Genomic DNA, 27758 nt, shown 5'->3' with positions numbered 1-27758 from the left:
GGCAATTACAGACTAGCCAGTCAGTCTCGCCCTCCAGCTCGGCCACTCACCCTGGCCTCCTTTCCGAGGTGAGAATTAGAAGTGGTTTCTGAAGGACAGGAGAACTCAAGGCAAGTGTCAGAGAACAGAGGTGGAAATGACTTTGAGAGGGAGTAAGGAGATAAGCAGCAGGAGTGGGAGTCCACCAGTCTTTCCACTGCGTCGGCAGAGCTGGGAAGCCACATGAACCTAGCCACCCATAATCTACTCAAGGTGCTATCTGGGTCCTTTATTATAAAAATGAGATTTATGGCAACATAGGGGCCCTTTGTATGGTTGGAGGCATGAGGAAGACAGGAAATGGAAAGACATAGTCTTTTTTTTTAACCCACTATTTGTCTTGTTTTTTCTATATATAGAAGTTGTGTCATTGCTCCCTTCTCCCCAGGACTAATTTTAATAAAGATCATAATCAGAGTGGTATTGTTACCTCATATGTGATAGGGACTCTGGCTCTGGAGTTGGGCTTCAAACAGCTGTTCAATTCATAGCAGTTTAAAACACCACATGACAGAGGCTTAGGGCTAAAAAGTGCCTCCCAGGGCACAGAGGCAGGAGTGTCCCACAATGGTATAAGGAAGGCTGTAGAGAAGGTTGCTATTTCTGTCTGTCTGTCTGTGTTGAAGCCAAAGATATGAGGCTTGATACAACCTTGGTCCTTGAGTCTCCCCATTCTCCCAACAGGCAGATGACCTCAGCAGCCCCTTTGGACAAATGAGCCTTAGCCGCCAAGGTTCTGCTGAAGCAGCTGACCCATCCTCAGCTCTGTTCCAGCCCCCACTTATCTCCCAGCACCCTCAGCAGACTAGCTTCATCATGGCTTCTACAGGACAGCCCCTCCCGACTTCCAACTATTCCACCTCTAGCCATGCACCACCTACTCAGCAAGTCCTGCCACCCCAGGGCTATATGCAGCCCCCCCAACAGGTGAGTGGCTCGGGTTCCCAGCTTAAATCACTAATTCAGTTTGTCCAGTATTATAATCCTTCTTTTTTCTTCTAGTTTAGACAGACCAGAGGGGATACCTATCCCCCAACTCCATTTCCCCACCTTGCACTTGAAAGTTGTCTTTCTAGTCAGAAGGTCATCTTTCTATATAACACAAGATCTTCCTGTTCTATTTCAAACTTGTACACTAACACTGCAACTTCAGGCCCCAAATATCTCCATTTACAGATTTCTGGCCATCAACCCTGATGCATTTAATAGTCTGGGGATTTAGGGACTGAATTTGAGAGACCTTCTCACATCTGTTTCCTCTTACCATAGATCCAGGTTTCTTACTATACCCCTGGACAGTATCCTAACTCCAACCAGCAATATCGACCTCTCTCTCACCCGGTGGCCTACAGCCCCCAACGTGGTCAACAGCTGCCTCAGCCATCCCAGCAGCCTGGTAAGAGGAACTGTCAGTGTAAGAAGGCAGTGGATAGGGGAAAGGCAGAGACAAGGAAAGAGACAAGAATTACCTTCCCCATTTAAAAAAAAAAGGCAGGAATGATTAGGGTCCTAAAGAGGGACCCAGGATCTCCAGAAAAAGAGAAAGTAAAATAGGAGAGGGGAAATTCCTGATAGAGTGTGACCTCCTAAACATTGTTGAGACCATGCTAACGTTTTCTCTCCTTGCCCATCCCTAGGTTTACAGCCCATGATGCCTAACCAGCAGCAGGCGGCTTACCAAGGCATGATTGGGGTTCAGCAGCCACAGAACCAGGGCCTGCTCAGCAACCAGAGGAGCAGCATGGGGGGCCAGATGCAAGGCCTGGTGGTTCAGTACACTCCACTGCCTTCTTACCAAGTGGGTGCATTCTGCATTGGGAAAGAGCCCCCAGTCCTGGGGATGAGGAAAAGGAGGACAGCCTCCCACACAATACAGTCTGACAAATATTATTCACTTCCCCCTCCATTTTTTAGATTTTTTTCCTCTGAGAGAAAGCCCAGAGAGTCTGAAAAGAATCTTTGTTTAAATTGTTTGGTCCTTATACAGCCATGCAAATGAGTAAATGCCCAGAAAAGTAGGATCTAAAGGAAATCAGTCGCCTTCCTCTACGTTAAGTGCCCAAGGGTGGTTGGAGAAGAGGGAACTGGAGGTAGCTCTGTAAGCATTTCCTTTAGGCAGATGAGGAGAATAGGAGAGTCTCTAAGAGAGATGGAGAAGAAAATTAAGTGCCCTGGTCTAGTGATAACTAGACTGTTCTCTGGATAAACTTATTGGGAGTACGAGTGGTCATTCTCTTCTCATCTCCACCCAGGTCCCAGTGGGTAATGACTCGCAAAATGTGGTCCAGCCGCCTTTCCAGCAACCTGTGCTGGTCCCTGCGAGCCAATCAGTGCAAGGGGGCCTCCCAGCAGGGGGCGTTCCAGTGTACTACAGCATGATCCCGCCAGCTCAGCAGAACGGTACCAGGTGAGTACTCCCAGAGTCGGGGCGCGTCTCCCATAGATCTTCAGCCACTGTTGCACCATGGTTTTGTTTCCACTATCCTAAGAAAAGAAAGGCAGGGGTAAAGATCCAAGTGGTGCGCTAAAGCAGGTAGAATATGAGGGAGTTCATTCTCCATTTCTCCTAGTTGATTTGATATTTGCATAAGAGCTCAGTGGCAGGAAAAAATCCTGCTTCAGAAACAGAAGCTTTATAATTTCCCCCATTTTTTGTTTTTCTGATCAGTGAGATTAAGAACTATGGGGCAGAGACTGCTCATCATTAAAAGAAGCAATTTGGAGTGTATATTTGTAAATTTTTCTGTGTATCTCTGTATCCATGTATGAATCTCAGATGGTCTATCTATTTCTATATGTATTTTAGTATAAGTCATAGCCGTTAGAATTTTAGAAGTGGAAGCCACCTCAGAAATATCTAGTCTGCTCCCCTTATTTTATTTTTCTCCCTTCTTTTATAAATGAAGAAATTCCAGCTAGAGATGTTAAGAAACTTACCCCAGTCACACAGCTAGTTAGGAGCACAGCTGGAACTAGAATGCAAATCTGGGCCTACATATATGTATTTCTGTCTGTCTCTCGCAGTGTGTATATGTTTATTTCTGTGTTTTTTATATGTATGTCTTCATGTTGTCTTGAGTTTTGTGGGGGTTTTCCTCATTTGTCTTTAGGGGTCTGTGTTTACCATTGTATAAATATCCCAAATCACACAACTCCTTAGCTCTTTTTTACCCATCTCTCTCCAGCACTGTGTTTCTGTCTCTGGCATTCGTTTTGTCTGTGTTTCTGTTATGTTTCTCAGAGTGTGTGTGTGTGTGTGTGTGTGTGTGTGTGCATGTGTGCATGTGTATGTGTCTGGTGTTTTCACACTGTTGGGAAGAGCATGTGTCACTAACATTCCATCTGTAGTGCTGATTAGCAGCTTCCTAATTGAAAGATGATCAAGTACAAATATATATAATTAACTTTGTACTGATGAGTGATTTTAGAAATTGCACAGCAAATTGGTGTGGGAATGGCTTGGAGCTGCCTCTGCTTCCCACAGGGGAGGCCCAGGAAGCAGCAGCTGTTTGCCAGGAGCTGTGTTCCTTCCTCTACCACTTTACCACTCCTCTCTTCTCCACCTTCCCAGCCCTTCTGTGGGGTTTCTGCAACCTCCTGGCTCTGAACAGTACCAGATGCCTCAGTCTCCCTCTCCCTGCAGTCCACCACAGATGCCACAGCAGTACTCAGGTAAGAGGATAAAGAATTGGGGGGTCTTGAGCACTGGTAAGAGCAAACACCACTGTAGGACTTGTGCTCTAGAGCCGGAAAGGGCAGAGAGAGTTCAGGGATTGGCTCTGGCCCCAACTGTGACCCCCACAAGGAAAGAGCAAAGTCCTGGCTGGTGTTGTCCAGGGGTGCTAAAGTTGACCTCTCAAGAGAGGTGAGGTTGGTTGCCCCTTCCTCATCCTTGGGAAGCCACATCTCTGTTTGGGCTCCTGATTTTCTTTCTTATTCTTTTTTTTTTTCCCCTGAATTCAGCATTCCACTCACCACTCACGTGCCTTTGAAACACAAGTACTTACCTGTCTCTTGCACCCATTCTTCCTATAGACAGCTTTTCTTTTCTCTTGGGACTGCAGGGGAGGCTGATAAAATGCTTTTTAAGCTGTATCTTAGATGTGTTTAGCAGTTTTTTGTATATGCTCACGAACATTCTGTCATTCTAATTCTCACCACAACTTCCTGAAGAGGAAATTTAAGACTCAAAGAGAATAAATGAATTGCCTAAAGTCACAATCCTAGAATTTGAATTTGGGTCTTTTGACTCTCCATAACCCATGCTGCATCCTCAGTATTGCATTTTCAATAGGTTTCTGTACTCTGTTCCTTTCTCACCGGTGGGAAATAAATGGATCTCATGTTAAACAGCTAAAGGGGAGCCAGCTATCCAGCTGAATGGGCTTAAGCCTTGCAGCCTCTCACTGTCTGCCTTTGGCAAGGACTCCTCCAACACACCAAGGATTTTCCCTTTCTCCCCACCCTGACATAGCATTACATTGCAGTTGAAGAATCTTCAGAGATTCTGGAAGGGAGGAGATCTTAATGTCATCTCCAGTTATCCCCATTCTGCTCTACTGTGGGAATGGCGGAGTGCCCTCTTCTGGTGAGAGGGAGGTATTTTGCCAGTTTTCCCCACTTTAGAAATGCAGTATTTTTCACATAAGATTTTTTGCACTCTATGTTAGATGCTGTAGAGTGGATTCCAGAATAAATCTTGCTCATACGACATGATAAATTCTTACTTCTAAGGAGTAATGATTTCTGCCCTCATCCAGAGCAAATGTAGATCTCTCACAGGCTGAGAGGTTTTAAATTCAACAGCCCTTACCCTTTTATTACATTATTAGTCTCTCTAGCTGTTTCTCCTAGTGTCTGCCAGGGGCACTTGACCTTGAAATTCCCAGCGGGGTATGGAAATTGTAGAAACCAGCTCCAAGAACCACTGTAGCCTGTGGTGGTGCTTGGCACCGCAGGGCATTTTCTCTCCTGTTAAAATAAGGGTGTGTGGTGCATATGGGTATACTTGTATGTGCATATTTGTGTGTCCTTAGTGGTATATCAATATATTTATTGGGTCTCTGTGATTGTATCTCTTCATCTTCAAATTGGAGGTCTTTGAATGAGAAACCAAGTGAAAAGAATTTTTCATGACCTGCTCTGGACCCAGTGCTGGGTCAAGTAAACTGAAACACTGTGGTTCCAGAAGTTGGCAGCACTAGAGATCTGGGCTGGGGTTAGAAGGAGATAATCTAGGCTCTTCCCAAATCAATAGAAATAGAGGAAACCCTTGTCATCTAGTTCCCTCGCTTATTTGGAATTTTCTGTCATATTTCCTTTCTTCCTAGCTACCCAGATTGATCCTAGGCTTCTGACTGACCCCTTGTACTTTTCCTAGATAATGGGACTTTCTGTCCCACCCATGTCATCTAAGAGACCATATTCACCATACCATTGATTTTTAAAGTCTTCAGCCCCTGCTTATGGAAATCTAAGAGGAAATGGAAGAAAAGAAACAAGTGCTTTTCTGCCTTCCTTTCCAGTTCACCCTTTACTAAGAAGATAGAAGGCAAGCATAGTCCACAGGGCTGCTATGTCACCTTCAGAGGACGGTCACCCGCCCTTCTCCCATGTAGCAACATGGTCACTTTTCCAAAAATAAAGGCAGGGATTAGGATTGGCTGTTCTTGGAACAACTGTTCTGGTTTATTAATACATTTTTGTAGTTGCCCAGTTCACCCCCCAGGCCTGGACCTTAATTCATCCATGATGCTATTAGACATAACTGTAACCCCAGGAAACACTTTTTTTCCCTCTAAAATATGGTTTGCAGGTCCCTGGAGGTTTCTGCAGAGATGCTAGTCTGAGGAAGACACACACAGACATGAAATGGCAGTGATACCTATACACAGACTCCCAAATCACAGTGACACAGCAGCATGGCCAGAGTGAGGTACATACAGAAATAGCCTCTCACATACTTACTGGCTCATTTTGTAGCTGAGGGGTTTCCAAAGTTGAGATTAACTGTTTTCTCTCCCACTCCCTGAAGATGTCCCTCTCCACACCAAAAAAGGGGAAAAGACCAAGATACTATTGGATTCTATCCTGTAATTTGGGAAAGATGCCTGTGGATTTTATTTCTCTGGACATTCCTTTCCATAGATTTGATTCCTAGTGGTAAGGAAAAAGCCTTATCAGTCTTCTACCTCAGTGATTTAAAAAAAAAACTAAACAAAAGCCAATTCTGCCAGACATAAATGTCATCTGTTTGTATTTATGTGGTTTGCTCTGCCCAATCGACCTTTCTGCCCAGGTTTAATGATGCCACTTAAAAAGCCATTCACACATCCCCTCTCCTTTCAGAGCTTTCAAGCTGAAATTGATTTCCTTATTCAGCCCCCTTCTCTCCCTTCCCATCCAACCCAGGCTCCTTTCCTCAACCTGATTATATGGAAGTGCTGTCACTGGGCAGTGGGCTGGGTTTTTTGTTGGTTTTTTTTTTATTGCCATGTCCATTAAGAAGTAGCGACAGTTCAGCTGCTAACGGATGCCACCTGCTTTTGGCTTGAGGAAGAGAAGCATAAGAATCACCTCATCAGCGGGGCAGTGCTGTGTCCTCGGCTGTGAAGGAACAATGCTCCAGGCCAGTGGGGGAGGACTCGGCATGGGGAGGAGCTCAGGACCGAGGCTACAACTGAGAACCCTGGCTTTGTTTTTGTTGGGATCAGAGAAAATAATATGAGGACTTTGTTCTCTTTCCCCTCCTCTTGAGCCCCCTAATACTTCCTTATGGCTACATGCTGGTATTAGAAAGAGCTTCCACTGCATTGCTTATGCCACACCCTACACACTCACACATCCCCCCACCCTTTCCTGGCCCAGCGCATTAGGCTCAGATTATGAGCTTCCTTCCAGAAAAGCTGTAGATTTGATTATTTTGATTATTTTGATTATTTGATTATTGATTATTGTGTTGGCCCCCTCAGGTGGCAATGAGGTGTCTGAATAAGGTCAATTGCAGTTTTGTTGGTAGAGGATGTTGGAGCAGGTGGGGCTCTTAGGATGGGGAAATAAAAGACCCAGAGCAACCAGCGTGAGGGGGAGTTAAATACATGATGCTCCATAAGGTGCAGTCTTCCCATGGCCCTTCTACAAGTCATGCTGATGAATACCCTGTCGTCCTTGGCAGGGGATGGGGAGATGTGAACCTGTCACTCTGAGTATTTGTGCTCTCTGATTAGATGAACCTTAGAGTGTGGGGGGCACAGATTGACTGAGGAATAGGATAGGACAGATGCTGTGTCTCCTGACCTGCTCTCTCAGGCCTCCCACCGTTTCTTTTCCTTTCCTTTGACCAATGCTGCCTGAGAAAAGCAATCACGCTCACTTGCCAGCATGACTGGTGCCCAGGGCAGAGGCTGCAACATTTCCCGTCACAGGAAGCAATGTGATGGCTGCAGCAGTGGCAGCCTCAGAGCACCGAGCCATGAAAGTGGCAGCACTGCAGCAGCTTTTCAAGCTAGCAGCCCCCAGTCCCATTTCTCTACCACCAACACACGTGAACTCAGCCTATCCCTCAACAGAAATATAGCTTAGGAGGTCAAGAGCAAACCCTCACACTGGACAATCCCCTGTGGGGAAGCAGAGCTCCTGCCCATCCCTCCCAGCAGGGACTGTCCATCAAACTGCTGCTCCCTGACCCCTTACTTGCTTTTCACCATGAGGAAGATTCAGGACTTAATATTCTTCCTTGTTGAGCCCTTTCCTTCCCCCAGCCTGTGAGAGGGGAAAGCTATCCGTGGTTGCCTGTACTAAAACCTCAAGATCTCATTCAGTCAGTCATCTGAACCTGTCAGTGAAACCTTCCGAGAGTCTGACCCTCCCACTCCACTCCTGCTGTCACTGCTCTAATTCAGAACCCCCTTGTTCTGTATCCGTAGCTCCCTAACTGGTATTCCTGCTGCTAGTCTCTCTCTCCCTTCAGCCATCTTACATTCAGCCGCTTGAGTTAGCTCTCTAAAGCACAAGTCCTATTCCCAACACCTACAGGATAGAGACCCTTACCAAAATGTGCTTCAGACTCTGACACCAACTATGTGTTTGCTCTCTGACTCCCTAGTAGACTGTCCATTCCATGAGGGCAGGAACCAGCTTTATCTGTTGTATACCCAGTGCCCAGCCGAGGAACTGGCGCATAGTATATGTTGAATACACATCTCATCTCCTACTGCTTACCCGACACAGCCCCTGTGCCTTAGCACCTTGAATCATTTGTCATTTCCTGAATATGGCATTCATCTCTCTGCCATTCCTTTTGCTTGAAGTGTTCCCAACTCACCCCACCCTCGCTCAAGAAGTGCTTCCTAGGTCCGCTTAGTGAAGCTATGGACATTCATCTCCAGAAAAACCAGAGATCACTGACTTAACCTGCAGCCATTACCAGAAAAAGCTGCACATGCCAGCAGCCCTAGCCCAAGCCTCAGACTGGGACCTTTGCTATGCCCAGGCATTTGAGCAATCTCACCTAGGCATTTGGTAATACCCAACCTTGACAGAATGGAGTAGTTTTCTGCCAAGCATACTAAAGTACCTCTCACTGGGTGAAGGCCAGGGGCGCATCAGCATCTGGGACTCCTGTTCGTTCCACTCAAACTTGCACTGGTTTGGGGAGAAGGAGTCAGAAACTAAATCAGCAACTATCTCAGATTCCTAACAGAACACAGTTTAAGTGACCCTGAAGTGAGTGGGTGGATTTGCTTACTGGCTTTCCCACTCAGGGTTAGCTGGAAGGCCGAAATATAGTTTGAATTCACAACCAACTGCTTTCTTCCTGCCACTCAGGAGTGTCACCTTCTGGACCAGGTGTGGTGGTCATGCAGCTAAATGTTCCTAATGGACCCCAGCCCCCCCAGAACCCATCCATGGTCCAGTGGAGTCACTGTAAATATTACAGCATGGACCAGCGGGGGCAGAAACCTGGAGACCTGTACAATCCTGACAGTAGCCCCCAGGTGAGTCCTGCAGCCCAGCTTTGTCTTGGCAAGGAGCTGACCAGATTCTTTCCAGGGAGTAATCTTTGCCATTGACTGAGCAGCCTCTTTTACATGTCTTTCCCTGGGCACTTTCTGGGGACAAACACAAGAAATAGAGGAGAGCGTCTTCTTTCAAGGAACTTAAGATCTAAAGGACACATACTTGCAAATGTTAAGAGAATACTTAAAACAGTATGTCAATATGGATATTAAAATGATACAAATTAATTAGGGACAAAGGGGCATTTTGAAGGAGCCATCTGACTTTGGCAGAGTTCAGCAAGAGAAGTTTCTTGAGGGAGATGAATTTAAGCCAAGCCACGGGAATATCCAGAGCGTAATGTTTGGTGTTTATATATGTGTGCTCCTCTCTCCCACAGGCCAACACACAAATGAGCAGCAGCCCCGTCACATCTCCTTCCCAGTCTCCAGCACCCTCTCCTGTCACCAGCCTCAGCAGTGTCTGCACAGGACTCAGTCCCCTTCCCGTCCTCACACAGTTCCCTCGGCCTGGGGGTCCAGCACAGGGTAAGGGGTTAGATTAGGGCTGGCTGCTGTCAAATTCACCCTTCACATCCCATTCCCAAATGGGGAGCTCAAGAGGATAGAAACAGTGTGGCTGGTCATCCACCTCTAGGAGCCAGCTCTTCCTTTAACATCCCTGTTTAGGCCAATGTCACCTGCCCTTCTTTAGTGCTGCCCATAGTTAACTTACTCAAGGCCTCCTTTACATATTTAGTATTACTACCAAGTAAGGTAGGTGATTATGAGCCAGGGAAAAGAAGTTCACTGAACTTTCTAGTGAACCAAAGAGTTCAACCCATCAGTACTGAGTCTGAGGGCTGGGAATATGGGGCTGTGTCAGAAACTGTGGTTTTAGAAGGGGGAACACTGGATTTGCGTTAAAAGACTTGGATTCAAGTTCTAGTCCCGCTACTAACTAGCTTTGTGATGTTGAGCATGTTACTTAAACTTGGAACCAGACCTCAGTTTCCTAATCTACAGAATGGGGTTAATCACATATAAGATGGGAATAATCTTATCTGCTTTCTGCCTCTGCTATCATAAGCAGTATAAATAGGATGAGAATATGGGTTTAGAACTTTAAAGTGCCCTGAAATATAATATTTATCAACAATAATAGGTAACACGTATGGTGCTTAATATGTATCAGGCATTGCTATAAGTGCTATATGTGTCTTATATTCATTTAACCTTTCCAGCAACGCTAATGAGGGGAAAACATACCCAACATCCCATTTCCAGTAACAGAGCCCGGATTTGAACCTAGGCAGTCTGGCTCCAAGTCTGTGCTCTTATCCACTACACTGTATTGCCTCTCAGATGACTCAGAAACTTTAGCCCTGGCTTCGGGGTAGGGAGGATCTATATAAGAAATAAAAGACATTCATAAGGGTCTTTAGGTTTCCTCCGGGGCCTTTTCTCTACAATACACAGATCCCGTCTTCAAGGGTAAGGGAACCTAAGAGCCCCCATTTGTCTGGGATATAGCTGACAGCCAAGGAGTTTAGGAAGAGAGACAACTTAAGTCAGTCACATGGGCACTCCTATCACAGAAAAAGTAGGAATAGTATGCAGTATTTCTGTCTATCTCCAAAGCCCCTTGAAGACTCATTAAAGTCTTAACCATGAAGCTCAGACTCCCAGAAAACCTTCTGCTCTTCCTCCCTAGGTGATGGGCGCTACTCCCTCTTAGGCCAGCCATTACAGTACAATCTGTCCATCTGCCCTCCCTTGCTCCATGGCCAGTCAACTTACACGGTGCACCAGGTAAGGGTGTCCACCATCAGCCTTAGGGCCATTAGATGCCCCCCCTCTCATCTGGGACCCCATCTCTGAGCCATCCACCTCAACCAGCTGGGTGGAGAAGGAACACAGAGAGAATGGACAAAGTGGGAGGGGCCTTACCTCACTCTTGGACCTATTCCTCCCACCTGACCCCAGTGCCAACAAGGAGGGGCTCTTTATTTCTCAGTGGCCACTTTCTGGCCAATCTGACTGCCTGGTGGGGTGAGGTCCTCAGGGTTGGGTGCTGCTCCTTAATCTCACAGACAGACCTTGGGATTCAAGGCAGGCAGTGTTGTTTACCGGGGATGAGAGTTATCTTTCAAATGTTGAAGGGACAGAGTGGATTGAAGCATGGAAACCGGAGCAAGAGACAAGCACTCAAATCTGCCTCCACTGACCTGGGGACGACAGACGTTGGTGAGTGACAGGATACTGAATCCCCAAGAAAAGGCATCACCCCTCCAGCCCTGCATTACTAGCCCAGGACTTGTGGGAAAAGCTAACAGCTTAGGGTGTATCAAGAGCAAGGAGAAGCTGGAGAAGTGAACTATCTCAGTCCTCCTTACCAAGCCACTCCAGGTCCTGGAAGATGGTGGTAGAAATTGGGAGTAACACAATGATGGGGGTTGCTGAGCCTGTTATTAAGAGAGAGTCTGGTGGGAGTGGTCCCGACCCTAATCTAGGTTGTCTGCTTTAGGTAGTCCTAGATTCAGTTTAGGAGAAGCTTGACAAGAGCATATGGGAGAGTAACTCTACTCCTGCAGGCCTTTCATACTAAACATACGAGATCTCTTACCTTTCCCCTTTTTGGAGCAGTTTACTAAACAAGGAAAGGAAGGGAAACTGACTTCCCTAGATGATAAGAAAGAGGAATCTATTTGGGTCAGCCTCTGGGAAGGGAACATGAAGGATATTTCAGGTTGGGCTATTGACTTTGTGAAAGAACATCAGCAAAAACCACACTTCTTTCACAGTAATGGCTCCCTGTGAGAGAACTGAGGCATAGGTCTCCAGATCTTAAATCTGGGATTCTGATTTCCAGGCTCTTCTTGCCTGCATCTCTGGTCTAGGAGAAGAGAAAGGTTCCTTTGTTTCTCCTAGTTGCCCTGATCAGAGTCTAGATGGTGGGGGGGTTGGGTTGATTTGGCGAGGGAGGAAAGGGCTGAGTGGGAAAGGTCAGGCTTTTGAGGACACTGCGTACAGACTTGATCAGCCAGCCGCTGTCCAGTCCTACTCTACACCTCTCAACCATGTCTTCTCTCCTCCCCTTCCAGTCCTGGGGCGGGTGCTGGAGGTGACAGATCTCCCTGAGGGCATCACCCGTACCGAGGCGGACAAACTCTTCACTCAGCTCGCCATGTCCGGCGCCAAGATCCAGTGGCTCAAGGATGCTCAGGGGCTGCCTGGTGGGGGTGGGGGGGACAACGGTGGGACTGCCGAGAACGGCCGCCACGCGGACCTCGCTGCCTTGTACACCATCGTGGCTGTGTTCCCCAGCCCCCTGGCTGCCCAAAATGCCTCCCTTCGCCTCAACAACTCTGTGAGTCGCTTCAAACTTCGAGTGGCCAAAAAGAACTATGACCTGAGGATCCTGGAGCGAGCCAGCTCCCAATAAACGGAGGAGGGGAAGGGACTGGCCCAGCGGGGGTGGGGGCAGGGTGGAGGGGTTGAGGCATCCTGACAGACCACACACAGAGGCAGAAAGTAAGGTGACAGGCACTAAACTGGAGCCTAAGGCAGTAGGGATAAAGATGGGATCAGAGACAGACCCTCACACTGGCACTGGGCTCCTTCTTGCTCCCCTGCCATGGGTCCCCTCTTTTTCCCTGGTTGGCCCCCCTCTGCTTCCCTCTCCTTCCCATCCTCGTCTGTCATTTTTTATCTCTTTTCCCACCATGAAATTAATTTCTTTCATATTTTTGGTCAGGTAGAATTGGGAGGGTCCCACACTCCCTTCTTCTCCTATTTCTGTACCATCCCAAGCTCCCTTTTCTTTTTTGGTTTATGAATATATTTATATGGACAGAATTAAGAAAAATGAAATTGATTTCCCCTTTCTCTCACTTCCCCCATCTTGTCTCCCCAAACCCCACAGAGTTAAAACTTGGGCCTCCCCCCACAGAACACTTGTATATTGTTTGTTTAAGGTTCGTGCCGCAGTAACAGACACAGTATTTAATTGCACATACAGATGTTTGCTGGGTATATTCACTGTAAATTTTATTTAATCTGATTTTTTGTTTGTTTGGGGGGTTATCTGGGGGGAGGTTGATTTTGTTTTTAAATATAAAAAAAAAAAATCTGTCACTGGACGTCAGTCCCTGTTTCTCTGTTGCTGCTCTGGTGTGGGTGGGGGTTGGAGGTCCTGGGTGGGTACAGCCCCACAGCTGTTGGAGGGCTTTGATGTGGGTTGGGATGGCTTTCTCTAGCATATGCATACATATCTTTCTAACACCAGTCCCTATGTCCCATCCTCCTCCTTGCACATAATATTCTGATAGATGCCTCGTCTCTAATAGACCTTGGTTCTGGGCTCTCCCAACTCTGCCATTAACTGTGGTTCATCAAGCATCTCAATTCTCAACTCTGGACCTCTGAGTCCTTACCAGTAAAATAAGAGACTTGGACTGACTAGGTGACCTCTGAGGTTCCTTCCACTCTGTTAATTCTTTGACACTTAGGGCCCTCATGGCTGAGTTGGGGAGGGGTGAGTGAAGTCCAGAACTGGGTTGAGATGCTGGCCTCATACCTGTCCATCTAATCTTCTGAAAACTCTTCAGGGATGGATGACTTGGGCCTTTCTTTAATCCTAAAGCCAGAGGATTGGGTTCTACCTAGCAGGAACAGAGGTAGATGTTTCTTACAATAAAAGCTACATCACTTGAACTTGCAGTGCCAATATACCATATTATCCAGGTGTACCCAGCAGTCCCTGGCCTATGCAGCTGAAGAAAGGTGAAGAGCAGAAGTCACTCGCTGCAAGATGGAGCTTTTCCTCTCTCTTAGGCTTCTCAAAACTAGCCCTGTTGTGCAGACGGTCAGACCAGGGCCGTTAAAGAACCTGTAGGCCCAGAACCTCCAGCGGCCCCTTTTCAACCTCACCCACCCCTTAAAGAGAGAAAAATGAACGGTGGTAGAAATGACAAAGTATGTTGCTCTGGAAAGCTCTTAGGTCTGGGTAGCCGTGTCTCTAGCCAGATTCCTCGGAAGCTTGTCTGACCCAACCTCCACAGTAATCCTTTTCTTACAGATACAAGGGATAAAGCGGCACTACAGTACCACCTCTAAATCGCTCTCGTCTGGGATGAGAGTGCCTCTTTCGGCCACGTCACAGCCTAGAGTAGGGGAAGGCTGCCTTGCTGTGAGATAAGAATGCCAGATATCTCACTGACCCATCAGTTCATATCCCCGGGCATCAGAGGAGGGTGATGGAATCAGGGAATCAAAGTGATTTAGGAAGTGTGAGGCTTGGCCATCCTACCTCCAAGAGTTTGCAGTTCTCATGGGGAAGGGGACATTACTTGCAGATGATAAGAACTCCCCATGTGGCAGCTATTGCCTTCTGTCCAATGTTAACAGGACCATCTCTACCTGATAGTTAGACCCTCACTCCCCCAGAGCCCCTCAGATGGAAGTCCTGGCTTGGTTTTTTTTAGTGACCCTTAGAATTCCCTTCACCCTGAGGACAAGATTTTAGAGGAATCCAGGGAAAGATGTCTCTGGGGGTAGCTGGAGAGAACAAGGTGGTACTAGGTGTTCACTCCCTTACAGGATGGCAGCCAGGTACCCTTCCAGCCACCACGAATAGGAAAGCAGTCTCAGCTGGCTGATAGGAGAGCTCTGAGAATGCAAATTTTCCTTTCTTCACCAGTCCCCAGCCCTTTCCTTCCTAAAGGTTTGAGGCTAGATTGATGCTTGAGAATGTAAAACCACTGGGCCACAAGAACACAATGGCTGAGAGGTTGAAGCTGGTTCTTAAAGTAGGTCCAAGGAGAGTAGAATTTTAGATGACTTTACCTTCTGTCCTAAAATCACCGAAATGAAGAGGCAGCATGAACACTGTCCCTTCCTGAATTTAGCCAGTACTGACCTGCACACCGTGGATGAAAAACCAGGGAATGGCAGCTCTGGGGGATGGGAGGACTTAGGGTCCAGCCCTGCCCAGACCTCCCAGTGTCCAATTTCTCTGTGTCAGCTGTGTCGCTCAGCTGTCCACTTTCCTCTAGCCCTGTCATTTCAGCTCTGACACCAAGGCGAGAGACTAGGAGGTCTACAAATACCGTCTGGGTAGCCGGTGTGAGTACAGAGGATAGTGGGGGGGCTTAGCCCCCAAGGAAGAGGACCAGTCCTCCCCCAGCACCATCATCAAGACCCCAGGGGCTCCCTCTTCCCTCCACAGACTCTGGACTGACTTAGGCAATCCCAAACGTAAGTTGCCTCATCATCTTCTTCCCATTTCCAGGACTGCTTACCCCAGCTTCCCTGATATGTAGTCTGTTCAGCTTCTTCCTTTCTCTCCTTGTCTGTGAGCAGCTTGGGTTTTAGGAGTGAAATTATTATTCTGTCCAGGATTGGAGGGTGGGGTGGGGGTGGGGTTAAGGGAATAGAGTAGTAAGGGAAGGAAAGGCTCATATTACTCTGAAAACTTAAAATAGCTGAGGCCTGAGGCAGGCTGGGAACTAGGCAGTGGGCCCTGGGGGCTCAAGAAAGAGGGGAGAACAAATGTTCCCAGCCCAACCCATCATGTGTGCTTGTGGACACACACATTAAACCTCTTGAAGAAAGGAGGTCTAGGAAGGTGTATGCCACATCTCTAATGCCTACAGAGTCCCATGAGAAACAAAGTACCTGTAGGAAAATCCCCTAAACCACGCAGCCTTGATCACTGTATTGGGGCTCTAAACTCGGGTTGCCCCTCAGGGTGGAGGGATGGGTATCAGTTTGAGGAACTGGTTGGGAAGTTCTTTAGTCTGTTGGGCTTTTCTCTGGACTTCCATGGAATCTTTCTGTTTATAAGCCCTGTGAAAGGATCCCTGTTTAACCAGATTTCTCCTGAACCCTCCCCTTCAAGGACCACCCTCCTGCAATGGACAGGAATAGGAAGGGAGGAATGTCAGGCAGAGATTACATTTCATAGTGGGGTCCAACCTCTTGCAGGATGACAGAAAAGGAGGTGCTGGAGTCCCCTAAGCCCCCCTTCCCAGCAGAGACTCGGCAAAGTGGGGTGAGTGTGGGCCTCTGACCACGGGCTATGGGGAGCTGGGAAGCCATTGCAGCCCTTGACGAAAAGTGCTTGAATGGGTCTCCCTTATATGTGACTCATTCATTGTCAGAATGCTAGCCAGCACCTGCAGCCCCCAATACCCCCTAATCCTGGGCTGTGCCCCTTGCCCCAGGCTAGAAAATATCTAGTCAGCTTCTGCCTTACCTACTCTAGAGAGCATGACAGTTCTTTTAACATTGGGTTTCCTTCCCTCCCTGACTCCCTCCCTCAGCTACAGCGGCTGAAGCGGTTATTCAGGAAGGAGTCTACAGGAACAAAGGAGATGGAGCTTCCCCCAGAGCCCCAGGCCAATGGGGAGGCAGTGGGAGCTGGGGGTGGGCCCATCTACTACATCTATGAGGAAGAGGAGGAAGAAGAAGAGGAGGAGGAGCCACCCCCAGAACCTCCTAAGCTTGTCAATGATAAGCCCCATAAATTCAAAGATCATTTCTTCAAGAAGCCCAAGTTCTGTGATGTCTGTGCCCGGATGATTGTGCGTGAGTCATGAAGGGAAGTGGAGAGAGTGCGATGTCCAAGGCAGTGGGCGGGGAAAGGGTTTAGGAGAGGAGTATTTGTATCGCAGACAGGCTGTGGCAAGATTTGGCTTTAAGAAAATACTATTAGAGACTGAGAATGTCAGGTCCCAGACAGAAAAGGGACTAAGAGCTAGAGGAGCAGCCATGGCACGAGGGAGCTCATGGACCTCACCCAAATGTTCTCCCTTCTCCCAAGTCAACAACAAATTTGGGCTACGCTGCAAGAACTGCAAAACGAACATCCACGAACACTGTCAGTCCTATGTGGAGATGCAGAGATGCTTCGGCAAGATCGTGAGTAGTAGACTCTGGGAGCAAGAAGGTAGAAGGGAGGGGCATGTTGCCAGCTACCCTCTTGCCAAACCCTCCTCAAGTCATCCCAGCCATTTCCCTGCTTCTTTGTCAGCCTATTTCTTACACTAAGAAGAGGTGAGCACTCATGGGAGAGATGGGTTCTGGGCCCTTCCTTGCTATCTCTAATGCTTTCTCCCATCCCCTCCTACAGCCCCCTGGTTTCCATCGGGCCTATAGCTCCCCACTCTACAGCGACCAACAGTACGCTTGTGTCAAAGATCTATGTAAGTGCCCCACATGGGACCTGAGGGAATGGGCAAGCCTAGAGATGGTGTCAGCACCACCTTTAGATTTGGAAACCAAATTCTGAAACAGAAAGATCTTATTTCACATGGTTCTCTCTCAAGCTAAAATTTTATCCATCTTGGGGCCGGCCCCATGGCCAAATGGTTAAGTTCGCGTCCTCTGCTTCGGCAGCCCAGGTTTTCGCCAGTTCAAATCCTGGGCGTGGACATGGCACCGCTCATCCAGCCATGCTGAGGCGGCGTCCCACATACCACAACTAGAAGGACTCACAACTAAAAATACACAACTAGGTACTGGGGGGCTTTGGAAGAAAAAGGAAAAATAAAATCTTTAAAAACAAAAAAAATTTATCCATCTCGGATGCAGTCAATATTCCCCTGGTTTATAGCTGAGGGATGTAAGATTTAGCTAAGGCTTCACACAGATAGCAAGAGACAGAGACAAGACTGAAACCTTCATCTGCCCAACTTCAAAATCTATGCTCTTCATATATGCAACCATTTCTAAGCAAGAACAAGGATTCTAGACTGTCTTCATCCTGGTTACAGAATAATGCCAGCCTCAGGGCCAGACCAAGAGCTGTGGGCATCCTGGGCAGATCCATAATTTGGCAACTCTTAAAAAAGTATTCATTGACAATTTCCTCAACATTTATTTGAAGGAGAGGCTGAACTCTGTGAGGAGCATGGGTAGAAAAAGAAGAACCCACTGGTGTGATCACTCCAGCTTACACATGCCACTCAGCAGAACAAAAGCCAGCAGTTAAAAGACCACTCTCCTTAGAAGCGGACTAGTGATTCTGAGCATTCCTCAACTCCCAAGCAACTTATTAGCAAAGTTGTCTTTCCCATATCATATAATGCTCTGCCTGGAAGGAGTGCTGATAAATATTTTTGTCTATCACATTACATTGCCAGGGATGTCTTTAGAGCTCTTTATAGATTGATGACCTAGGTAGCCCAGCTGACCCTTCCCTAATCCTACAGACACACTCACATGCATGTGTATCTATCTGCTCAATCCCATCTCTGCCTTACTTAGGAGGTCTCTCTCTCTATCAAGCCTTTCTCTGCCTCCCCAGTAATGTCTTCTTTCTTCTCCCATCCCCACTAGCTGCTGCCAATCGCAATGACCCTGTATTTGAAACCCTGCGCACTGGGGTGATCATGGCAAACAAGGAACGGAAGAAGGGACAGGCAGATAAGAAAAATGTGAGCACCATACCTTCCTACTGAGATCCCTTCCAGAGACCCCATGGAGCAGGTCCTCCCTCCTCTCTAGAAAGCTGACAAAAGCTACATTCTCTTCCCCTAAAACTGCACATAACCCAACAGACAAATTTTGGCATGCAATTTTAGAGGGCCTCAGGTTAAGAACTCCTGCCCTAGTGTGTTTTCTCCAGGAACTCCCTTCTGAAATTGTCAGATTAACCACCAAACCAACTGAAGACTGAGCCCCCGGCTCCTGGCATTGCTGGGCACCAGAGGCAAGAGCTATGCTTTTGGATTTGGGGAAGAGAATTTGTTAATGCCACGTAACCAGAGAATTCTAGAGCCATGCAAGTGTCCATGAAGATCATCTGGTCTGACCCATTTATCCTATAGATGAGGAAACTGAGGCATAAAGCTAGTGGCTAAGAGCAACTTCACTTCCTTTTGTAATAGGTTTACTAGATCCGTAATGCCATAGACTTGCGCTCAGTTCAGCAAGGAATTTGTTAGTGTATCCTTGTATCTTTCTGGACAACCAGGATGGACCAATGTGGATAATGGCTACAGTTAGATGGATTCCTAAAATTGGTTGAATGATAGTAACCAAAGGATCCTGGTCCTTTAGGGAATGTCCAGCTAGAAGGTGATTTCTGGTACCTTATAACATGATTTGGTCCTTAGTCCTCACCTATGGACATTTTTCTCACTGATGCAAAGGAAGATATAAATGGTATATCCATTAAGTTTGTGGGAAACCTAGGAGGGAAAATTTACACACTGAATAATATATTCAGAAATCTTACAGACTAGAAGAAAAGCCCAGAACTAATCATTTGAAATTTTGTAAGGAAAAATGTACATGTCTGTTTTTGGATCAGAAAAAAAATCAGCTGCACAGAACTAAAGATCTAGCCTCAAAGTAGTTGATAGGGAGGTTGGGTGCAAATCTGGGATTTCTGTGGACTGAACTATGACTTACAAGGCACCGGCAATGTGATTTGACTGCTTCCAGAAAGGCTAGCACACTCAGGTTCTGTTCTCTTAAGGGAATTATAAAAATTGTGCTGCCTGTTTTTCTCTTATATACTGGAGTCTTTTTAAGGGCAGACATTATAGTGAAGGACATGGAATTGGGATTATGGGGGGTGACTTAAAGAGACTGAGAATGATTAGAGAAAAAAGGGAGGAAGGACATGTCAGCTGGTCCTTGAATCTTTAAAGGGACTAAATTTGTTGTGTATTGTTCCAGAAGACAAATCAGGACCCATAACTAAAAGTTACAGGGAGACTGACGTGGGCTTTTTAGAGGGAATTGCCCCCAAATTTCATGGGCTTACTTTGCAAGGTAGTGAGCTCCCTATCATTAGCTACATTCAAGCATAATAAGGGTGGCCCACTGCCAGGATGTTTTAGAGGAAGTCCTTGCATTAGGCAGGGGGTTGACTAGATATTTCCTCCTAGGCCCCTTCCAACCCTGAGATCCTATTATTCTATAGTTCTCTGGCCTGACTGGAGAGCCAGGGCAAGCATGGGTTCCCAAGACAGCATCTTCCTAACTCTGGTGCCCCCTCCAGCCTATAGCAGCCATGATGGAAGAGGAGCCAGAGTCTGCCAGACCAGAGGGAGGCAAACCCCAGGATGGTAAGTGACACCCACCTCCATCCATAGAGATGGAGTAGGTTCAGGGCCTCAGCTGTAGCACAGGGGATGGAGGTCCAAAGAGCAGGTCAGGTTTAGACATAGAAGAGCCCCTGCAACAGAAGAGGCAGAGAATGAGGGCTACCCTCCAGGAGCCAGAGACACTTAGTCTGTGTTTCTCCTCCCAGGAAACCCTGAAGGGGATAAGAAGGCTGAAAAGAAGACACCTGATGACAAAGTGAGACTCCTTTCTCCCTGCAGGGACCCCAGTCCTCTCCCCAACCCAGGTCTAACACACTCACGGCCTCAGCAGAAGCTCACACTTACTCCATGGGTCCCATCTCCCTTAACCTGCCTTCTCCACCACCTCACACACACACACACACACGCAACTGCCCCTGCCTTGGACTCCTGCCCCTCACTGTGGGACAGAGGAGCCCTGACACTCATGACCCCCTTTCACCCCTAGCACAAGCAGCCCGGCTTCCAGCAGTCTCATTACTTTGTGGCTCTCTATCGGTTCAAAGCCCTGGAGAAGGACGATCTGGATTTCCCGTGAGAGGCCTTAGGATTGGGGTGGGGGTGTACTGGGAGTGGAGAGGGGAGAACCCAACTCCTTGTGGCAAAGGAAAAGGGGGGACTCAGGGCGCAGAGCCTATTGAGGCTGGACCTGTGCACAGCCAAGGGACTGGATGTGTGAGTAAGGCCCCTAAATCTCAGAGGCCCATTCCTTGCTCTCCCAGGCCTGGAGAGAAGATCACAGTCATTGATGACTCCAATGAGGAGTGGTGGCGGGTAAGAAAAAGGGCTGAGGCTAGGGTGGGACGTGGGTTGAGTTTAGAACCTGAGATTGAGAGATTGGTTCTCCCTACCATCTCCTCTAGGGGAAAATAGGGGAGAAGGTCGGATTTTTCCCTCCAAATTTCATCATTCGAGTCCGGTCTGGAGAGCGTGTGCACCGCGTAACGAGATCCTTCGTGGGGAACCGCGAGATAGGGCAGATCACTCTCAAGAAGGACCAGGTAGCTCTGTTGCCCCAACTCAACCTCAGGCCCGAAGGCCCCTCTGCAAACCACACTCTTTGCAGATCTTAACCCATTAATGGGACTAGAATGGGCCTCCACAGCTCCGGGCTCCCTGGCTCTCCTCTTCTACGTTTTCCTCGATTCCTCTCCTTTCTAATCCTTCAATCCTTTAGATCGTGGTGCAGAAAGGAGATGAAGCCGGCGGCTACGTCAAGGTCTACACTGGCCGCAAGGTGGGGCTGTTCCCCACCGACTTCCTGGAGGAGATCTAGGCGTGCGGGCGCCTGCTGGCGAGATACCCATGCCCCATTCTGGGCAGGCCCAGTGGAGGGTGGGGAGGAAAGGGGCGGAAGCAGCTACGCGCACCGCTGGGTGGGGGAGGGAGGGAAGACCCGCCGAGAGCGTCGGGGCTTCTAGGGAGGGACTGGTGCCCGCCCCCTCCCCCGGCCGAGGGCGTCCGGTGCCCAGAGCAGCCTCACCCGTAACCCTTCCGGCCCAGGCTTTGAGAGCTGGAAAAAGAAGAACGCGTCTCCACCAGGAGGCGCCCCGGGAGGGTGGGAGGCGAACTGTCGAATGTTGCCAATTTATTAAAGTTTTGACAAAAGTTAGAAAAGTTTGCTCTTTAACTGTGGGCCGAGGGGAGGGGGCCTACGAAGGGGTGGAGAGTCATCCCCAGCCGGCTCACCTCACTACCATCCGGTAACCCAAGACCTACCTGGGCTGAGGCTGGTGGGAGATGGGAGACAGATGCGTCCTCCTGGGGAGGCCTCTGTTGTGAAGAAAGGGAAGTCGGACCGGGGTCACCGTTCCCACGCCCCTGCGCCTGGGAGCTGGATCCAGTAGTGGGGTAGGTCCCTCTAGCTCCTGGCGTATACCCGCGGGCAGCCACTTACGTTTCGGAACCTGGCTCATTGCCGAGCTGGGCCGCCAGAGGGCGATGCAAGATCTCGGTTGGAGAGCGAGGGACCGGGTGGGGGGCGGGAGTGGGGGAGAGGAGAGAACCAGAGACACCAAGCCCGAGACCCTGGGCCTGGGAGGGGGTGGGGTGCGTGCCGTCTCCATGGCAACACTTCCTCAAGTCCTCGGGGAACCGAGCCGGAGAGGCCGGGGGGCCTAACCCCTCCCGCGCGGCCCTTACCCCAGCCCTTTGCGACAGGTACCGAGCGAGAGGGCGCGGGGCAGACAGCTAACCAGCTCACGCGCAGACCCCCCTGCGGCGCGCCGTATGCAAATGTTATTATTTGCATATGTAAATATGCAAATACACCAGCCCTGGTCAGGGTGGCAGGTGGTGGGGAGCGGGAAGGTGTGGGGAAGGGAGCTGAAGGAGACAAGGAGTTTGGGGACTTGGGGGCGGACCAGTGAGAGGCAGCCTGGGGTGGTCGCTGGATTGGGGCCGGCGGAGGGTCTTGAGCTTGACGGTGGATGGGGGAGGGTCAGCCTGGTCAGCCAGGAGATCCTCTTCTGCCCGTTGTCTGCCAGGCCTGAGGTTGGCACCGCCTAGCAAGGTTGGCAGCGGGAGCCGGGGCACCATCTGCTGCTGGCAGGGGGAGGGCAGAGGCTCAGCTGGGCTGGGGAAGAGAAGGGCCCGGGACGGGCGCGCCCCCCTTCCTTCCAGAAGGCTGAGGTGTGGGGGTAGGGAAGCACACAAGAAGACTCGCTGCAGAACCGGGTTCGTCTTCCTGTTCCCTTTGCCCTTGACTGTCCCAGACTCCTGGGGGCGGCGGCAGGGTCATAAACGAAGGCTCAGGCAGATCCCCTTTAATCACTCTTGGGCTGGAACGGGAGCAGATCACGGGCTCCCTCCACCACCACACATACCAAGGCTGTTACCCCCATGCCTCCTCGGGATCCTCCTACCACGAATGTGGGGTGGGGGAGGGACGGCTTGAGCTCAGGTCTCATCTCTTCATCAAGCGATCTGAGAGACTCAAAACCGGAGACCCCCGAGATCCTCGAGGGGGCCCCCCCCACAATGCTGAAGCAAAACCAATTTACTGGCTCATTGGGCGGCGATGCTGGTGTGGGGGTACCGAGAAGCAGAGAGAGCGGCTGTTCTTTCCCCCTACACTCGGGGGGCACCCCTCCTCCCCCGCCTCGCGGAGCCGGCAGCTGTCCCTAATTAGAGCGGCGGTTTAATTGGATTTATCAGCAGTTAATAGGAAATTAAGCAAAGGGCCCGAGAGAGGGAGGGCGGCAGGAGCAGGGAGGCCGGCTGTGCCGAGCTCAAAGGATGGGTGCTGGGGTTCCAGGGATGGGGACACAAGGCCCAGTATCGTGATTGAGTCCCAGGGTCACGCCCTCCCCTCAGTACTTGCCCGCAGGTAGAACCCTGGCCCGCCAGCAGAGAGCAGGTCTCAGGATAGGGACATGGAAGTGACAGGGACCCTGGGTGAGCCCCAAACGCCCCCCACTCCCTCAAGCAGCCGTCTGGGTGATGGATGATGCTGCCTCCTGCTGCAAAGGTCAAAAGTCTGGGCCAAGGAGCGGACTGAATTGAAAACAGACGGGAGGAGGAGGGGCCTGGTTACCAGGGTCCAAGACTCAACCCACACCCTACCCCTCTCCAGTGCCCACCCTACTCTTGGCAAAGAAAGTACCCCTTGAAGTCAGAGGACTGGGCAGCACTGAGGATGAGGGGGTACAGAGTGATCCTCTCCTCCACCCCTGCCTCCTGGCTGTGTGAGGATCCTGGGAGTCTCTCTGTGCAGCCACCAATGTCCCTTTAGGACTCCCTCTTCTCTCCCCAGCTGCTCAGGTTGGGGCCGGCTTGGTGGGGCCTGGCTGGGTTGGCTGTGGCCAGAGTGGCCCAAGGTCCATCACCTGCCCTGGACGCCAAGGAAGGAAGCTTGCAGGCAGTCAGGCAGGGTGCTGGGCCCACAGCCCCAGGCGCCTCCTTTCACCAGGACCTCATTATACGGCTAGACTAACAAGGCCCACTTCTGGGACTCCAGCGACCACGCTACCACACTCGACCACCTCAGGGCACAGGCAGCAGCTCCTGCATATGTGTGGGTGTGAACCTCTGAATGTGTAGGGGTGGGTGGGGGATCTCTCTGTGCCCCTGGTGATTATGGGTGTCTATGCCCCTGGTGTGTAGTATGTGTGTGTCTGTGCCCCGAGTGTGTGAGGTGTGTCTGTCAGAACCCCAGGTGAGGGGTGTATGTTGGTATATGTGTTCCCCAGGTATGTGTGTGTGCCCCTCAGTGTGTACCTGTTGGTCTGGTCCCCATTCTGAGCCCCCTCCCAACCTTTATGATTTTTGTCTGTCTAAGCCCTAGGGTGTCTAGGTGTGCGTAGGTGCTTTGGTGTGTCTATGTATCTGTGCATTCTTCACGCTTCGGTGTCTAGTGTGTGGGCATTTCCGTGTGTCTCTGCCCGCAGGACTGTGTGTATGTGAGAATCAGAAAGGGCTTCTGGTGAGTGTGTGTCGCTCTGGCGTCTCCACCTGCAGGTGTGTGTGTCTTGGTGACAGTGCGTGGGCGTGTGCCTGGGTGTGAGCCGCGCGGCGGCGTATGACAGTGTGACGCACGCGTGCTCGCGTGTGTGTGTGTGTGTGTGTGTGTGTGTGTGTGTGTGGCGCGCGCACGCGCCTGGGTGAGCTTCCCTCCCCCGCCCCTTCCTCTCCCCATTTCTATTCCTCTCTGTTCTCCGGGCGGGCTTGGCTCCGCCGTCCGCATCATCTCCATCCATTATTGAAGAAACAGCCGCGTCCGCTCCAATCACATCAACACCCCCCACCTCCCTCCGTTCCGCTCGCCTCGCGGCCCCTCTGGGTGCTGGGGTGAGGGGGGAAACCACGGCGCGGCGGGGCGCCGGGCAGGTGCGGGCTCATGACCCTGTGCCCCGAGCCGGGCCAGGCACTGGGACGCCGGGGTTCCCGGCGGAGAGTGCTTTGCATAAACAGATGGCGCGGGCGTCTTTGTCTCACTGCTCTCTCGCTCGCCGCGCGGCTCCCAGCTCCGCGGCTGTCTGGCTGATGCAATCATGATCATCTCAGAGCCTCGGGACCCGGCGCCCTTAATAGCGGCAGAGGGGGTCAGGGCCCTGGGGCTCCCGAGCAGATGCTGGGCGCTGTGTCTCCCTCCTGGGCGCCCCCTCCACGCCCCACAGCTGCAGAGGGAAGACATAGGCCGCGTCAGGATGACGGGCATGTGGAGGTGACCGGGAAGGGGACCGTAGGCAGTGCCCCGAGATGTCCCCAGGCTGGGTCCCGTTAGACTGCTGCGGCGCCCCCCCTCCCCCAGGGGCAGCAAGCCAGAGAATAGGAATAGAACTGGGGAATGGGAAGGGGAGACTGAGATAGACAGTGACAGAGAGAGGCATTTGTAAAGAGAGACACCGCGAGGTAGAGAGATTTAGAGGGAAGGAGAGATAAATAGAGAGAGACACAGAGAATCAGATGCAGAGGGATAAGTCAGAGAGAGCTGCAGAGGGAGAGACAGACACACAGCAGGAATGATAAGGAACAGGGAGACACAGACAGACGCAGAGACAGACAGAGAAACGGAGATGGACAGAGACAGAGCCTGAAGAAGAAAGAAGCAGAAAGAAGGGCAGCCAGAGACTAGAGCAGGCAGAGGCAGAGGGCAGAGGGCAGTTTCAGGGCGGAGACCGAGCCCCAGGCATCTGGGGCCGCCTAGCCCCGCGAGCGCGAGCGGAACCAGCCTGAACCTGGGGTGACCGCGGCTGGCCAAGCGGGAGCTTCTGCGTCCCCTCTCCTCGCCCCCTCCCGGCCCCGCCTTGCACCAAAAGAGTGGAGGCTGCGGGATCCCACTGTCTTGGCGGCGGGAGTGGCAGGAGCGGCGGGCCGGGCTTACCTGCCGGAAAGCTGCGGGGCGCAGGGCCGACGCGGCCCGACAGGGGGCGCCCGACACATGGCCCCTGAGAGCTTGGGAGCAGCGCGGCCTCCAGGGGGCGCCCGCACCCACGGCCCCTGCAGCCACCTCGCTCCGCCGAGTCCAGCTGCTTTTGACTGGCCCAGTCGCCTGTGCTATTTAGCGCTCGCAGTACAGTCCCGGCGGGACCCCCGCCCGCCCCTGGCCACGCCTAATCCGCAGCTAATGACTTCTGCCGTCTCTCACCCGGCTGGGTCAGCTTGGCCTGAGTCCTTCTGGTGGGGAAGTCCAGGGCGGTGGGGTGGGGAGAGATGGGGTCTGGAACCCAAGGAATTCTGTGTCCAGCTGGACCCCGGAGACCACCATCCAGGGCTGGGAGGGGCGTAGACTCAGGGTCAGAGACCGGCACCAGAAGCCGGGGCGGGTCAAGGACCCCCCCGGACAGACCAGAGCAGAAGCGATAAAGTAATAAGGAGCAGGGAGAGAGGGGCGGACGCCAAGGCAGGAGGATCCGAGGAGGTTCCAGGAAAGGAGAGGGGCAGAGGCTCCGGGACGCGCTAGGCCTGGGTCACCGGCACTCACGGGAAACGGCGCAGGGAGGCGGGCGAGGGCGCGAAAGGCAACCGGGCGCGGCGCAGGGGCCAGACGTCCCTGCCGGCGTCCCGCGCCCCAGCTGTGCCACACACAGCCAGCTGTGCAGCCCAGCTGTGCGGCCCCTCGAGCTCGAGCTCCGGGGTTGATTTTCAGTCCCCGAGACTGGAGGGCTGGGGGGCATGGGTGACATCCCAATCCCTTGCCCAGCCTTGGAGGTGCGGTGCTCAGGGAGGGCCAGGCTCTGCGCTGCTCCAGGCTTTGGCATCCCGTCAGCCCCCTCCCCGGTGTCCCGTCCCCCCCCCACCCCGCCCCTCCCACAGCGCAGCGAGTCTCTATCTCTTTGTTCTCGCCCTGTCTCTGACACTTTATCTCATTATCCACCGGAGAGAGGCGGCGAGCCGAGGACCCCGCAGCCTAATTACAGCCGCGCTTGTCAGCGCAGGGGGCGCGAGTGGTAGCAGAGCGGGGGAAATGGAGGGGGCCGTTCCTCGGGGTCCCCTCCCCTCTGTACCCCCCGGGGCTCAGCAGTGGGTACACAGCTCGCCCCTGTCCCAGCTTCCGAACCGCCAAGAGGCTCTAGAGGGGAGAAGTGGGGGAGCTCCGTAGGATCCAGCTGCGGGGTGGGGGTGGGGGGGCGTGGAGGGAGGAGGTGGAGGTTAGCATGGGAGTGGGGAGAAGTGGTTAGGGCTGGGCTCCTGCGTCCCTAGCACCCCGATTCCCCAAAGACGTGACCGTGAGCCTTCCCGCCCTGACAGCAGAGCATATACCCGAGTTGGCTGAGGAAAGGGCAGCAAGCGCCCTGCGCGTCTGTCTCTGTGTCTTGTTCTCTTTCCGCCTTCAGCATCTTTTCTCTTTCTTTGACTATTGCCCTCCATTCCCTTCCTCTCCATCACCGCCAGAGGCGGAGAGTGGCCTCCTTGGGTGTCTCCACCTTCAGCCCTACGCGGGGTAGACAGAGCAAGCAAGTCTCTCAAGTCCCCAAACTTCGCCAACTGACTTAGTCTGTCCTGAGCCAGGTTTGAAATACCTCGGGCTTCCCTGGCCTCCAAACATTATTCCAGGCCAACCACAACACAACTGGGAGAAACCACGCTGGACTAGAGCGGCTGGGGCAGCTTTAGTGCTGTCGGTAGGTCTGGCCCCCTCCTCCTCCCACTACACTGTGGAGGGAGACAGAACCCAGGTCAA

At 51.2% G+C, this 27758-nt stretch overlaps 2 protein-coding genes and 1 long non-coding RNA gene across 53 annotated transcripts in view; 2 read left to right on the top strand and 1 right to left on the bottom strand.

Annotated features, from left to right (window-relative positions):
- Positions 1–13177, top strand: part of R3HDM2 (R3H domain containing 2) — a 124624-nt gene extending 111447 nt beyond the window's left edge. For 31 of the 50 annotated variants that reach the window (XM_070621818.1, XM_070621808.1, XM_070621816.1 and 28 more), the window contains 10 exons: positions 724–966; positions 1309–1435; positions 1677–1837; positions 2292–2446; positions 3611–3711; positions 8866–9035; positions 9437–9584; positions 10750–10847; positions 11198–11282; positions 12140–13177. In XM_070621818.1, the coding sequence (XP_070477919.1) occupies positions 724–966; positions 1309–1435; positions 1677–1837; positions 2292–2446; positions 3611–3711; positions 8866–9035; positions 9437–9584; positions 10750–10847; positions 11198–11282; positions 12140–12480 (1629 nt within the window). In that variant the 3' untranslated portion in view covers positions 12481–13177. Of the gene's footprint in view, positions 1–723; positions 967–1308; positions 1436–1676; positions 1838–2291; positions 2447–3523; positions 3712–8865; positions 9036–9436; positions 9585–10749; positions 10848–11197; positions 11283–12139 lie in introns of all 50 variants that reach the window. The other 19 variants (XM_070621770.1, XM_070621815.1, XM_070621807.1 and 16 more) reach the window with 1 other exon arrangement.
- Positions 248–22289, bottom strand: LOC103559791 (uncharacterized). Its single transcript, XR_011540507.1, has 4 exons — positions 22032–22289; positions 21854–21907; positions 20132–20226; positions 248–2523 (listed from the first exon to the last, which is right to left on the bottom strand). It is a non-coding gene; the product is annotated as an uncharacterized lncRNA (long non-coding RNA).
- STAC3 (SH3 and cysteine rich domain 3) lies at positions 13176–21751 on the top strand. Of its 2 annotated transcripts, XM_008533549.2 has the most exons (12): positions 13176–15293; positions 16023–16089; positions 16361–16625; positions 16861–16958; positions 17170–17242; positions 18378–18475; positions 20050–20116; positions 20302–20351; positions 20583–20668; positions 20857–20908; positions 20998–21135; positions 21312–21751. In XM_008533549.2, the coding sequence occupies exons 2-12, from the start codon at positions 16024–16026 to the stop codon at positions 21408–21410; spliced, it is 1092 nt and encodes a 363-aa protein (XP_008531771.1). In that variant the 5' UTR covers positions 13176–15293; position 16023; the 3' UTR covers positions 21411–21751. The 2 variants fall into 2 exon arrangements, with proteins under 2 accessions (XP_008531771.1, XP_008531773.1); XM_008533551.2 differs by lacking the exons at positions 16023–16089; positions 16361–16625 and having other exon boundaries at positions 15072–15293.
- Positions 22290–27758: the final 5469 nt, after the last annotated feature.

The sequence above is a fragment of the Equus przewalskii genome, chromosome 5 (genome assembly GCF_037783145.1).
Source record: "Equus przewalskii isolate Varuska chromosome 5, EquPr2, whole genome shotgun sequence".
NCBI lineage: Eukaryota > Metazoa > Chordata > Mammalia > Perissodactyla > Equidae > Equus > Equus przewalskii.
The sequence above is the reverse complement of the archived record's forward strand: the minus strand, read 5'-3'. Positions and strand labels throughout refer to the sequence as shown.